General features: G+C 40.4%; 1 protein-coding gene across 3 annotated transcripts in view; it reads right to left on the bottom strand.

Annotated features, from left to right (window-relative positions):
* Window positions 1-896: 896 nt before the first annotated feature.
* dock5 (dedicator of cytokinesis 5) overlaps window positions 897-12,515 on the bottom strand; it is a 39,441-nt gene continuing 27,822 nt past the window's right edge. The window contains exons 33-51 of one of the 3 annotated variants that reach the window (XM_082555215.1): window positions 12,369-12,454; window positions 11,909-12,065; window positions 11,724-11,764; window positions 11,552-11,642; window positions 11,285-11,407; window positions 10,866-10,955; window positions 10,236-10,340; window positions 9,818-9,959; window positions 8,694-8,775; window positions 8,498-8,582; window positions 8,239-8,325; window positions 7,938-8,114; window positions 5,483-5,566; window positions 5,264-5,401; window positions 4,848-5,020; window positions 4,546-4,690; window positions 4,190-4,349; window positions 3,862-3,980; window positions 897-3,729 (exon numbers count right to left, since the gene is read on the bottom strand). In XM_082555215.1, coding sequence (XP_082411341.1) covers window positions 3,628-3,729; window positions 3,862-3,980; window positions 4,190-4,349; window positions 4,546-4,690; window positions 4,848-5,020; window positions 5,264-5,401; window positions 5,483-5,566; window positions 7,938-8,114; window positions 8,239-8,325; window positions 8,498-8,582; window positions 8,694-8,775; window positions 9,818-9,959; window positions 10,236-10,340; window positions 10,866-10,955; window positions 11,285-11,407; window positions 11,552-11,642; window positions 11,724-11,764; window positions 11,909-12,065; window positions 12,369-12,454 — 2,187 coding nt within the window. In that variant the 3' untranslated portion in view covers window positions 897-3,627. Of the gene's footprint in view, window positions 3,730-3,861; window positions 3,981-4,189; window positions 4,350-4,545; window positions 4,691-4,847; window positions 5,070-5,263; window positions 5,402-5,482; window positions 5,567-7,937; window positions 8,115-8,238; window positions 8,326-8,497; window positions 8,583-8,693; window positions 8,776-9,817; window positions 9,960-10,235; window positions 10,341-10,865; window positions 10,956-11,284; window positions 11,408-11,551; window positions 11,643-11,723; window positions 11,765-11,908; window positions 12,066-12,368; window positions 12,455-12,515 lie in introns of those variants that run through there. The other 2 variants (XM_082555216.1, XM_082555217.1) reach the window with 2 other exon arrangements.

The following is a 12,515-nucleotide window of genomic DNA, read 5'->3' as shown; positions in this document are numbered from 1 at the left end:
GGACTGGAATAAAAGAATTAAAGTAGCAGAAATATCTAAGAGAAGTATCTCAGAATTGTACTTAAGTACTTTGTTATGTCTGATAAATGAAGTGTAAGAGTTTGCAACTGTGTTGTGGAAAAAATGTTTCAAACTTCGACTGAGTGCTGTCTCAAGGAAATGGAAATTGTGTGAGTGACCTCAGACTGTGGAATGACTCAGACACTCCGATGTGCCACTGGCTTGTAAGTCAGCTGAGAGGAGACTGGAAAGACGTCTGCAACAGAAAGGAACAATGCTGTTGTGATTTCTGCCCTTGGAATTGTTACAGCATTAAGCCGCAAACCTCTTACACTATGAGGTTGTTTCCATGGAGATGTTCCCGAGTATCCAGCTAAAGTTGGCAGTTATTACGTTGCTTCCTTTGCATGAGTGAACATCCCTTTAAATGTCCACTACCCATGAGACTTGAAGGGAGAAAGATACCCCCGCACCTCACTATCAAACAGGAAGGAAGAGGCCATTAACAATACAGATTAGCAACACCAGCACCATCCCACAATTCCTAGAAGAATTGCGTAAAGTCCTCCCTGCTTTCACACGAAAAGCCTCTCCAGCCTATGCACCAGTGAGCTAAAGCAAAGTATCGTTTACCTACACCAACTCTAATTGTGTTTGAAATGCATAGGTCACCACTTCTGTGTCTAGTTTGTTGATGTTTTGAGCTTGAGTGGGTAATTTTTTTTCACGCCATCAACAGCATCCCGATAACTGTCTGTGTGAGTGCTGCGTTTCCACCGAGGGTACAGAGGATAATCTGTATTCTGTATGGAGGCAAGATTGCAGCTAAAAGGCTTTTTTTTTTTTTTCAAATAATCATAGTCATCAAAAAAAAAGAAAAAAATAGGGAGTCTGCAGGCATTTCAGAAACTGCTTTATTTCTGTTAAGTCAACAACAGCTTGTTCATAAAAAAGATCATCATATATCTCTTGAGGCATTGTTTGTATAAAATGTCTTTGATGCACGTTAAGGAATTTCCACTGTACAAAAGAAGTTAATCCCTTGTAAAAACAATGTAAATTTAATAAAACACTGGCAAATTAACAAAAGATTCAACTCTATCATTCTTAAAGCACTTTTACATGCAGAGATTTTGCACATACTGTTTCTATTAGAACATTTTGACAGCGCACAGGAAAAAGTGTATATTGAAATCATACTAAAAATTACACTGCACTCAAAATAAACAATCTCTGTACACACTGGGTGTGCAAAACTAAGGAAATACTCAATTCAACGAATAGCAATAATTTACTTGAAAATTAATTGATAAAAAAGAAAATCTACCCACACCTGAAATATCAAACTAAAGTGAACTCCAGAGGTATTTATGCTTGTAGCACATAGCGTTTAGGGTTCTTTAAAGGACCAGTTAGAAAGTTTGGAAAATTTACTCTCTCGACAAGAGAAAGAGACTATACCACTTACATCATTGTCTAAATGATGACTCCATAACCTACAGTTAGCTTAGCATTAGGACTGAAAACAGCTGCCGACTGGAAACAATTCAGATCTCATGATTTCCTCTGGGATTAATAAAATATCCTAATTTGTTCACAAAAGAGGGAAACGTTGTGTTTTACATGTGGCAGAATGAGTATCTCTTGGCCAAGAGCAGTAACTTTCTGATCTTATTTCTGATTGCCACACAATGTCATCTTTAAACTAAAGGTTTCTTATAGTTTCGTGATTTGATTTATTAAGTGAGCTTTGCAGATGGCAGGTGTATTTTTGTGTCTTCTATGTCTAATGCTAAGCTAAGCTAACCTTTTGGCTTAAATTCAAGCAACAACCTGGAAGTGCAAAAAACACAGATCACCTGAAGCTGGCTCCAAAAGTGAGTCAGTCCCCATAGACTCTTGTGTAAAAATACCCAGAGATGAAGTGAATGTTTATAGCCAGGTACAATACTTGTTTTGGGATTGTATGTATAATTAGCTTCAGTCATGGTTCAAAGTTAAGGTCATTTGAACTGTTACAAAAATGAAACCATCTGATCCAAGAAGAGTTGGCCAAAACTGAAACAAACAAATCTGTTTATGTCAGCTGATCTATTAGAATATAAGATCACCAAATGTTGCCATTAGTCTATATCTGCTGGGCACCAATGCAAACATGGACCTGCTGTTGCTGTTTTTTTTGTTTTTTTTTACTGGAATTTCCTGGAATAGTTTCATCTTACCCATGGATGCAGCTTAGCTGAAAACTTAGCACTACACTCAGTGGCCTAAATATGGTCACTTCCTGTTCCAGAAATGCAAGCTGTCATGATTTTAGCTAAATTGGAGGCTTCAAAAATACAGAAATCACAAACCAATCAGTGATGTCATTCGTCTTTTATACACAGTCTGTGCTCCATGCTACATGCCCACTAAAAAGGTACAAGAGTGGCATCTATGATCTTGTCTCCTAACCAATGCAAATATGCAGATTTTCCAAAACGTCCTTTCACTGAACCTCACCATCAACATGATGTAGTTTAGTTTGGATGCACGGGTTACAGTATTCAGTTCATCATCAACATCAAAACAAACGCATAATCTGCAGCACATTCAATAATGCCATCCAGTGTCTCTGAAACATTGTGGTTTAGACACCGTCAACAAACAATAACTACATTCTGTACATTGTTTTCCCTGCTCTCAATCAAGTTCGAAATGAATCTAATGCAGCTTTTTACTGTTCAAAAATGGAATGCTGGTAAACAGCTAGAGGGGAAATGAGTCATCCAGTGTCACTCTATAAGCACACACACTGTTCAGCCACAACATTAAAACCACCAGCTCTGAGTAGGTTCCCCTCATGACACTCGGACACAGGCCACTGATAGGGGACCACACAGAATGTCTTGTGCTGTCTGGGACTGGGACATCGGGAGCAGATCCTTTGTCCCCTGAGGGTTTGGTGCATTTTGTGGAAGCATCATAGGACTGAAATCTGGGAAGTTTGGAGGCCAGGTCAATGCTTTGGGCTGTTTTGGATGCTTTCAAGTAGGTCTTGAGCAGTTTTTTGTGGTGTAGGAAAAGAGCCTGTTGCTACCAGCTGCTTTTCCCATGGGTAGCTGTGCTTGGTCTGCAGCAGCTTTAGCAGGTGTTTGTGGTTAAATTAACATCCACACGAAAGACCAAACTTCCCAGGACGATGCTGGATTATAATGAGATGATCAGTGTTCGTTTCTCCTGTGTGTGGTTTAAATGTTGTGGCTGATTAGTCTACAAATAAAATATAACATTACAACATTGATCATTCCTTGTTCACCACATTCGCTTTGTGTTAAGAAAAAAAAAGTATCTTTTCTAAAAAGAGAATTAAAATCTGTACCTGAAAATCATATATCCATTTTTTGCACGTTAGTACCCTTATTGACAGTCTATTGACAGAAATCCCAAACCTAAACTTCCTCGCAGCTTAACAACAAAATTAAAAGGACTGCTTGGAACTATAATCAACTTGCATCAGAAATATGCTTCCCATTGAAAATCTGATGGTCCTGCAATCTGTACCTTGCTGTGGGGTTTCCACTCTGCCACAAATGAAGCTATGTTTATAAATCACAGCCAAATCATAGAATTAGGGGGGTAATAATCTTACTGGGGGGGGTGCTCATAGGACGGGAACATTGACTTCCGTGCCTTTGGAGGCGGTGGAGGAGGCTTGCTCTCAATTTTCATCGGGAGTGGAGGCGAAAACTTCGGGGAAAAAGAGAAGAGTGCTCGTGTTAGGACTTCAAATAAAAATAAAAACAGAATATTTTAGCGTTTACATGACATTAAATATGTATTTGTAAGGGGGTGTGTGAGATTTTCTCTGAGCAGACATACCTCTGTAGAAAATCCGGAGTTGTCAATCTCATGCGGGTGTTTCTTTGGTGGCATAGGTGGAGGAGTCCCTGGAGTGTCAATGGTTCTGACATCATTGTCAGTGAGAAGTGATGAATAACCTATGACAGGAGAGAGGAAATAAAAGCTTTTCAGGCCACATGCATCAGTGAATACGAGGTGTGTGTGTGACCTGATTAGGGCTTCAGACCAGAATGTGCTTACACAACGGAGCCCTCCTGTTTCTGCGTGTGTAAGGCATAACTTTAAGAGAAAATAAAACGATGACATGCAGTGTTTGACTTTTTTTGGAGGTGGGGGGGTAACATACTGGAGCTGCGTGGTGTTTGCGGTGTGTGTGGAGAGGCAGGTAGAGGGCTGAGCGGGTTAGACAAGCTGAGCTGAGATGAAACCCCCTGAAACAGGGAGAGGGTAAGCCGGCGATCTCCCAGCTGTAAACTCTTGGGCCTCTGCTGCTTCTCTGGAGGAGTCTAGAATGAAAGTGGAAAACACAACAATGCAAAACCATTTAAGCACAACGGGACTGCTCCCAATTCACAGTTAAAACACTTGACACAATAACAACACGGCCTTTTTAAGTACCTTTGTTTAGTGCATGTTACAGGGGAATAAGAATAACAGAAGAAATATGAAGTGTGTAAACAGTTCTTGGGCATAAGGCCTTACCTCATCTCCATCTGACTGCCTCTCAAGGAGGTTCTGGGATTTGCTCACACTCCACTCCTTTCTGTTCTTTCTAGCAATCCTATTGTCTTCATCTGAGCGGGACAGAACAGACGCCCTGCAATCTCTGGGACGGGACAACAAGGAACTGTTTGTGAATGAAGCAGATATAGAATCAGATGCATAGACGGTGCATTTTTTTTTTCCCAAACAAGGAAAACAAAAGTCTTTTTTTTAAAGTAAGCAATGTCTAGACAGGATGGAAAGGTAGATAAAATAAGCAGCACAAGGATGCTGGGACTAACTCTTGGGAGGAAAGGCAGGAGGGCCCGTCTGAGGAAGCAGAGCCGCTGGAGAGGCCCGAGGAGGCGTTGGAGATGGTTGAGATAGTGGACATGCGACGCAGGGTGGAGGGCAGGATGTAGGGCATCACCACCGAGCCCACGCGACTCTTCTTCTGCTCAGTGAGAGAGCAGGGCTGGGACACACAAATGGGATTAAGCGTCACTGGGGGGAGGAGAGGAGATCTTGGCAGGGGAGGAGCACAATGACAGGCAAAACACAGGTCGCAATAGATTGGTTAAAGGAAGATTTATGGTCCTGCACTAATATAATGTACACTCTGCTTTGAATGAGAACCATTTGATAGGAAGGCAAGAGGGCCAATAGCTTAAGTTGGCACCCTCTTACATTAAATTGAGTTTTTGAGCTGGCAACACACCAAAGTTATGACGCCATATTGCTTCTCCACTTTCTCCCGAAGGTCTTGGAAGCAAGTGACCAGGCGGTTGTGCAAGGGTTTCAGCTGCTCCGTTGTCCTCTCCTCGTGGACGCGAATTCCGTCTGCCAGGAGGGGGATCTGGAGGGGGGAGAGGAGTACCTAAGTGTTTTAGAAGGCTGCTGTCATGGATACCGTGGCAATGACAAGCGAAGGATTTACCTGCAGGGCGATGAGGCGTTTAAGTTCCTCAATGCGTTGACGGTCCTCTGGGTGTGCTTGGATGTAGGCGTTTGTGAAGAAAGCCTGCAGAGAATGGAACCAGAATGAAAATTGGACAACTTGGGGTCTTTTTGTGTTGTTAAAGCCTTGTCACTTAAAATACAGCTACTGGCTACATTGAATAGAGCTCCAAAGAGTGGCAAAGAGGCCACAGTGGTATACTTATGAATACAATCAAGTAGCTCATAACAAGCAACAGGCCAGCCAGAAGTTTTGAGTGGGGGAGAAAAAAAAAAGGATTTAGAAATTATAATTCACCATTATTGTTTGGAGTTGAATTAATTATGTTTTATTAGAGGGCTTTGGCAGTAGTTGGTCGATTGAATGCTTTATATTCTGGCTCAAAAAAAAAGTTAAGAGCTGTGCAAGCGACATGAAACCAATTCAGCAAACAATGCAGTCTGCAAGGAGAAGCAGTGAGACACTGTTCTACTATAGTTTAATAGATGTAAAGGGTGGCTTCTAGTGTGCACTGTACATATTCAATTTGAAAAAGAAAAAAAGGAGCCTTTTTTCCCATTTGTACAATTTACATTGCTGTTGTCGCAGTAAATGATCAATTCATACAGCCTGCCAAACACTTGGCATGTCCACATGTCCATATGCAGTATTTCTACACCACCACCTACACCAGAAATACAAAAAACGCAGGTGAATTCAAAAGATCATTTTTGGTATGAAGTTCTGTTCGCTGTCATCTGGGTCACGGATGACTTTGTTGTTCTTTGTTCTTTTTTTGTTCCCATGGTGAAAATCTTCAAGAGTTCTTATGCGACTAAAGCCACAATGACAAAGCTTATTTCCATCTACTGACTTCTCATTTGATGATGTGATATCAGGAATGCTCAAAAACACACAGAAATAATTACCCTTTCATGCAGAGATGAGCCTAACAATGAGAAGTATTGTAACAAGGTGAAATGCATCAAAATCCATGTTTTCTCAGAGGACAGTATGTTCTCTGTGATCTCTGTGTGCTCCATGAGCACTGCTGTTCCTTTAATTCAATCATCAGATTAGAGTTTGAATCTGTCCGTTACTTTAGTTAATGACCGTATAACTGCATTCACAGTACTGCACGAGCAGTGTTGGTCAAGTTACTTGAAAAAAGTAATCAGTAACTAATTACTGATTACTTCCCTAAAAAAGTAATCCCGTTACTTTACTGATTACTTATTTTCAAAAGTAATTAATTACTTAGTTACTTAGTTACTTTTTAAAATCACAATTTACAACCTGAAGAGGTGATAAAGCGATAGATCTTTCAGCCCAATTCTACTTTTTCTACATAATCCATCATACAAAATGTAATCAAATGGAAAAGTCTCTCTTTTTTAACTTGTTTTATCAGTTTTAATCTTTTAACTTTATGCATCAAACAAAAATTTAATTACATGCAACATTCTCTGACTGGAAGAAATTTGTTTAATATTTAAACCTATTTTCTGCACATTCCAGCACATAAAATAATTTTTGTGTGTTTACACTCACTCTTTCAAATAGATGCAAGTAAAACACAGCAGAAAATAAATAAAGTCAAAGACTAGCGGTCCTTTTGCTCTATTTTCACCTGTAAAGCGGGAGTGCGGTAGGCGGAGGTCAGTTGAAGAATCCGCGAGTTTCTCTGTGAGCTTCCCATTACGTCATTGCGCACTCGATGCTTGCTTGGAAGTTTAGGGGGTTTTTTCGCTGTAAAAAGAAGTTTTCTTCCCACGCACGATGGACGCTAATGTTTTTGTCACTTTTTATGGAATCAAACTCAAAGTAAGGTCAGTACTTCCACGCTTTAAACGCTGCACGCTCATACTCTCTCCCACAATCGATATGTGATCCATTGTTGATCTGCACACAGCTGTTGTCACTAACGGCGCACTCGCTTACGTCACTGTCGTGAGACATTCTCGCAAAAAAATCACAGTTTTAGTAACGCAGTAACGCAGCGTTCCTACGGGAAAGTAACGGTAATCTAATTACCGTTTTTGCAATAGTAATCCCTTACTTTACTCGTTACTTGAAAAAAGTAATCAGATTACAGTAACGCGTTACAAGTAATGCGTTACTGCCCATCTCTGTGCACGAGCTGTTCTTTGAAATCCATGCCAAAAGTTACTATCCCTATACACACTGGTATAATTGAAACAAAAATGAGTGAATGTGTGTTGAGGACGTCTTTGTCGGGAATCAGCATTTCACTGTGAAGCGTGAGATTTTTTTTTTATCTGCTTGTTGTCCAGAAACTATTTTTGTTTGCTTTGAGAACTTCCACAAAGCTTCCAGCCTAATAACATGACCCAATTACAAAAAAAATCCCTTTTAAATTATTTGTCTGTTAAAAAAAAAAAAAAAAGCAATCTGAAGAGAAAATGTCATATTAGTTTGTTTTTTTTTAAATGACCTTTTCATAGTTGGAGAAGCCACCCATGACTGCGGGGTCAACTATGCCATTGAGCATCATGGACAGTGGGTTGACGGACAGTGAGCGATCACATGCTTGCTGTTGCACAAGGTTACTCAGCTTTTCGTTGGTTTTCTCCATGGTTTCTACGGCGTTTTTCAAAGGACTGATTTCCTCCTGCACATTAAAAAGGACACACATTAAAAATAAAGTGTATTTTAGGACAGATTTTAGTGAACCAAACGATGCGACGTAAGAAAACACAGAGTGTGAGCATCAAGGCTTAGTCCAGTGTTCTTACCATTGAGACAGATTTGACTTCAAACCATTTGAGAATCCCTGGGAAGTGATAGGCTGTAATGTATGTTGTTCTCTCGATCCACATGGTCTATAGGGCAGAATAAATAACAATAAAATATAAAGGCTGACGTTTTCATGTCTTCATCAATCTTTGAGGTGCGGCATGTGCCTACACAGGGTTTTTTTCTGCCTTCTTTTAATTTATGAGTGTATGCTTACATATGAGTCATTGCTTTAAAGTAAATTTAAAAAGTCCTAACCGCAAATTCATTGTCTGGGTCCTTTTCACCTTTCCTGAAGGGCCTGGAATACTGGAATTGGTCCACTTCATTGGTTCTGTAATAGCTGGAAAAGAACAGGGAAGGACACCATTGAGTTAGCGCTTTGCCCAGGGAACCATAAATCCCAGGATAGCCACGGGAAAATAAATCAGCCTTTAAGTGTTCTGTTACGCACTTTAATATCTGCTCTGGAACCCCCTTGTCTTTAAACTGCTTCGGCAAAGTGAGAACAGGCTTGACAGTAAAGCACTGGATGTCTGAAGTTCAGCTAAGGATAAGACGAGGGACAATATGAAAAAGCAGAGACAACAAACACAAGTCAAACTCAGTATGGTTTTAAGAGTTTCCTTAATTGGCAAATAAAAGCAAGTGCCTTCTTATTTTTTAAAATTGTACTCCTGAGGTAAGAAAAGAACTCTCACAGTGCTGGTGCTAACATACTCTCTTAGCATGCTAATATGTGCTAACTAGCCATGGACCAAAGCTAAAGCTAAAGCTTTAATGAAGGTATCAGACATACACAATGGTTCTTACATCTGCATTGGTCTGTGAATCTTCAGCTAGACCTGCTTTGATCTTTTGGGGGGTTGGGGTTTTTTGTTACAGAAATACAGAATAGATACAGTGAGGCAAAAAATTGTTTGCACATTCACTCTCTTAGACAAGCTTTCGTAAAATAGTAAAATAGTTCTCCTTTTCTTTGGATTTTACTGCCTTTTGTTCTCTGTCAAAACGATCCCACACTGCTTCACTAATATTGGGATATTGAGGCTGGGACTCTGAGGAGGCCAATCTATGAAGATTTTTGCACTTACTTAATTGATAGTTTATTTTAGATCATTTCCATGCTAAAAAATGATGCCGTTCCTGTTCTGATGAAACTTTTCTGCATTCATAATTTCATCAATGTTAACTAGATCCTCACAACCAAGGGCTGAAATCAAGCCCCGCAATAATGGTTCATGAGTTAGGTGGCATTTTTTTTATGCCTAAATAATTCATAGGTTAAGTAGCTTAACTAGCATTCCTCTGAAAAGGGTCAGATACAAGAACTGGACTGTAATGGGTGAAAAAGCAGCCAATTTCCAAAGAAAAAACTTTGAAAGACATCTATAAGGCCTGCAGAACTATGGCTGAAGACCACATAAAAGAAAGGAAAAGAAAAGAGAAAAAGAAAATCACAAGCAAGTCTGGCTTCTTGGAAGCAAAATATGAAGAAATAAGGGGTGGGTCACAATACTCCATGTCCAAAAATGCTGACATATGATTTAAAAGCATTTTCTTATCATTAAAGGATACACTGTCCTGGGGAGTTGCTAATGTTTTCTTCGGGGGGTGCTGTGCTGGTCATCCGCACGGCATTTGGAAACCGAGAGAGCAGCTTTAAGCTGAAGTCCTCGAGCCACTCATACTCTTTGCCTCTGTAGATGAACATTTTATTCTGCAGCAGAAAGTGTAATTGTGTAACACATCAAATGAAAGTCAATAAGCAGCAAGAATTATGATCAACCTCATTTTCCATGATATACGAGAGGTGTGCATGTGTGATGCTGTATTTGTGCTGACATTCGCTCGTGTCATCAGAAAGCTAATAACCTTTATCGGCATTATTGCACATTGCCCCGAGACATTTTTCAAAAAGCCAGCTCACTGCATAAGCAACGGGTACATAAGATCCTAAGTCTCTATTTATTGAGATAGGTGTTCATTTTCTTACCCTGAGGAAGGACGGGAATCCAAGGCCATAATATCCAACAGCAAAATACTCGGGCTGCGGCCGCATCGCATGCATTATTTTCTCATAGAACTCAGCTTGCTTTTTCTGTAACACAAGCCAAACAAGATTGTAAATACAGTTCAAAGACAGTATTTTGAAATTAAACTAACAGCAGTTACAAAAATAAAACCATTTATAACAGTATTCAAAAAAAGAAATCACTGCAACAAAACTTTCATTATCTTTTACCTAATTTCAAGAAAAGACTTCTGAAGCACAAATATACAAAATGACTAACGCTGAGAGACTTTATAACTAGACTGCACATAATCAAATTAAACTCCACACTATCAGCAGACGCTGTCGGAGTGAAAATGAGCTCAGCAAAAGGTTACCGCACACACTCTCTTCTCTCCTTCCCAGAGAACCGGCTGCAGCCTCGAACGAGCTGGCACATAATTCTTGTCATCACGCTCATTTAAATTAGTATTAATGAGGCCATAAACAATGAGAGTCTGCACTTTATATCAGTTGTTTTCCCCTATCTGTTTATGAAGGTGACTTTCTCTGAGGTTTCAGTAATCACAGTGCTTTATTTGCAGTACTCAATTCTAAAGCATCTCTTCTTACCAGTAGCTGGCTCAGCTCCATGAAGTCAAACATGTGGCTCTCGTGCATCTTGGCCAGCTGTTTGCCCAGCTCAATGGCCTTTTCCCACATCTGAGAAGACACATGCACCACTCGGTCATAAGAGGGACTACTGTAAACATAACACAAGGTATACTTCGCCATCTGGTTCCCCCTGCTGTTCTCGGTAAAAACCCCTACCTCACAGCTTCGGGGGATAACAGTTGATGCTTCATGCGCTAACTACTGAGAAGCCTAAACGCTGTCACAACTCAAGAGTCTTGTGGCTGGGTCTGTGTTTTTGTTGCTTTTGCAACTTCCTGAGAAGTTTGCCAATGTTGACTTACAGAACAGACATTCTCTGGAGTGGTTTAAGCCTCATGCTAAGACAACAGCTCACATGTAGAGCAGCTAATAATCACCTTGCCCTTGTCCAAGTAACATATAATATCCTGGAAGAGCCTCTCTTTCAGCTCCTGCTGGGTCCACACATGCTCCCCGTCTCCCCGAGGTATCAGATGAGCTGCGCAAGGTTTGTCGGACCACTGCGTTAAAGCAAATAACCATAAATAAGCATTCAGTTCACCATTTAGAAGCACACTTGAAAAAGATTAAACAGCTCAGACTTTAAAAAAAAGATCTCTCTGTCAAAAAAAAAAAAAAAAAAAAGGCTTTGATGTGTCAGAGACCTCCAGTAATTCGGCATGCAGCAGCAGAGTATAGGCTGCCTCTGTGTAGTTCTCACAGTCCAGGTGCAAATCTCGCAGCTTGTACAAGTACCTGTTACAAGAGCACAGCGGTTAGACACAGCTCGCCCATTAGCCTGCAAACCAATAGGCTTTACGTCTCAATCTGACACACCTAATGTAAATGTCCTCCCTCTTCTTCTCTTTGTAGAAATTCTGCAGGAAGGAAAAAAAAAAAAAAAAAAGAGGGAAAATTTGATGCTTTTTCTTTAAACATTTTCTTTCAAGCTATTTGCATAGGTGATTGCTTTATATTGCAAATAGCATTACACCTTTGGTTAATATAGGCAGAGGGCATACCAGCACATTGACGGTGCAGCTCATGCGGTGCTCGGGGCTCTCATCGTGTGTGATGGTGCGGTACGCCAGTAGATTCTCCAGCAGGCTGCTCAGCAGCAGAGCCAGCTCTTCTCCTGACTGGGACAGGTATCTGTGGCGTCTGCAGTGCTCCAATAATCTACACATACCCAACAAAACAAAAGTCATTTATAGACCACTCTTCAATTGTGAAGGTAAATTTCTAGTTCATCACTTTGCTAAAGCCCGACTTGCTTACAATTCTAACAGACTACCTCGCTCTTCTGGCTCCTTGAGAGCCGAATCAAAATACAATCAGAAAGGCCTTTGTATTATTTTTTGAAGCAATCCTATGCGAATCCCTTTTTGAGAAAGAATCAGTGCTTTTCATCAGTGCGGTGTACTCCTTAAACAGATTCGGGTAAAAGAAATCTTTGCTGTTTGATCTGCTCCTCTGGCTTACGTTTTCTCCAGCAGGACTTTGTACTGCTCATCCCCTCGGCCTCCCTCTACCTCTTGATCCAATTTTGTTATCAATTCATTTTCAAACTGCAAAGATGAAAAGAAAATTTAAAAAATAAATAAAGTAACCAAGGCCACCATCACACAA

This window comes from Aulonocara stuartgranti, assembly GCF_965226115.1.
Source record: "Aulonocara stuartgranti genome assembly, chromosome: 12".
In the NCBI taxonomy this organism is placed as follows: Eukaryota; Metazoa; Chordata; class Actinopteri; order Cichliformes; family Cichlidae; genus Aulonocara; species Aulonocara stuartgranti.
This window is presented reverse-complemented; position numbering and strand designations above follow the sequence as displayed.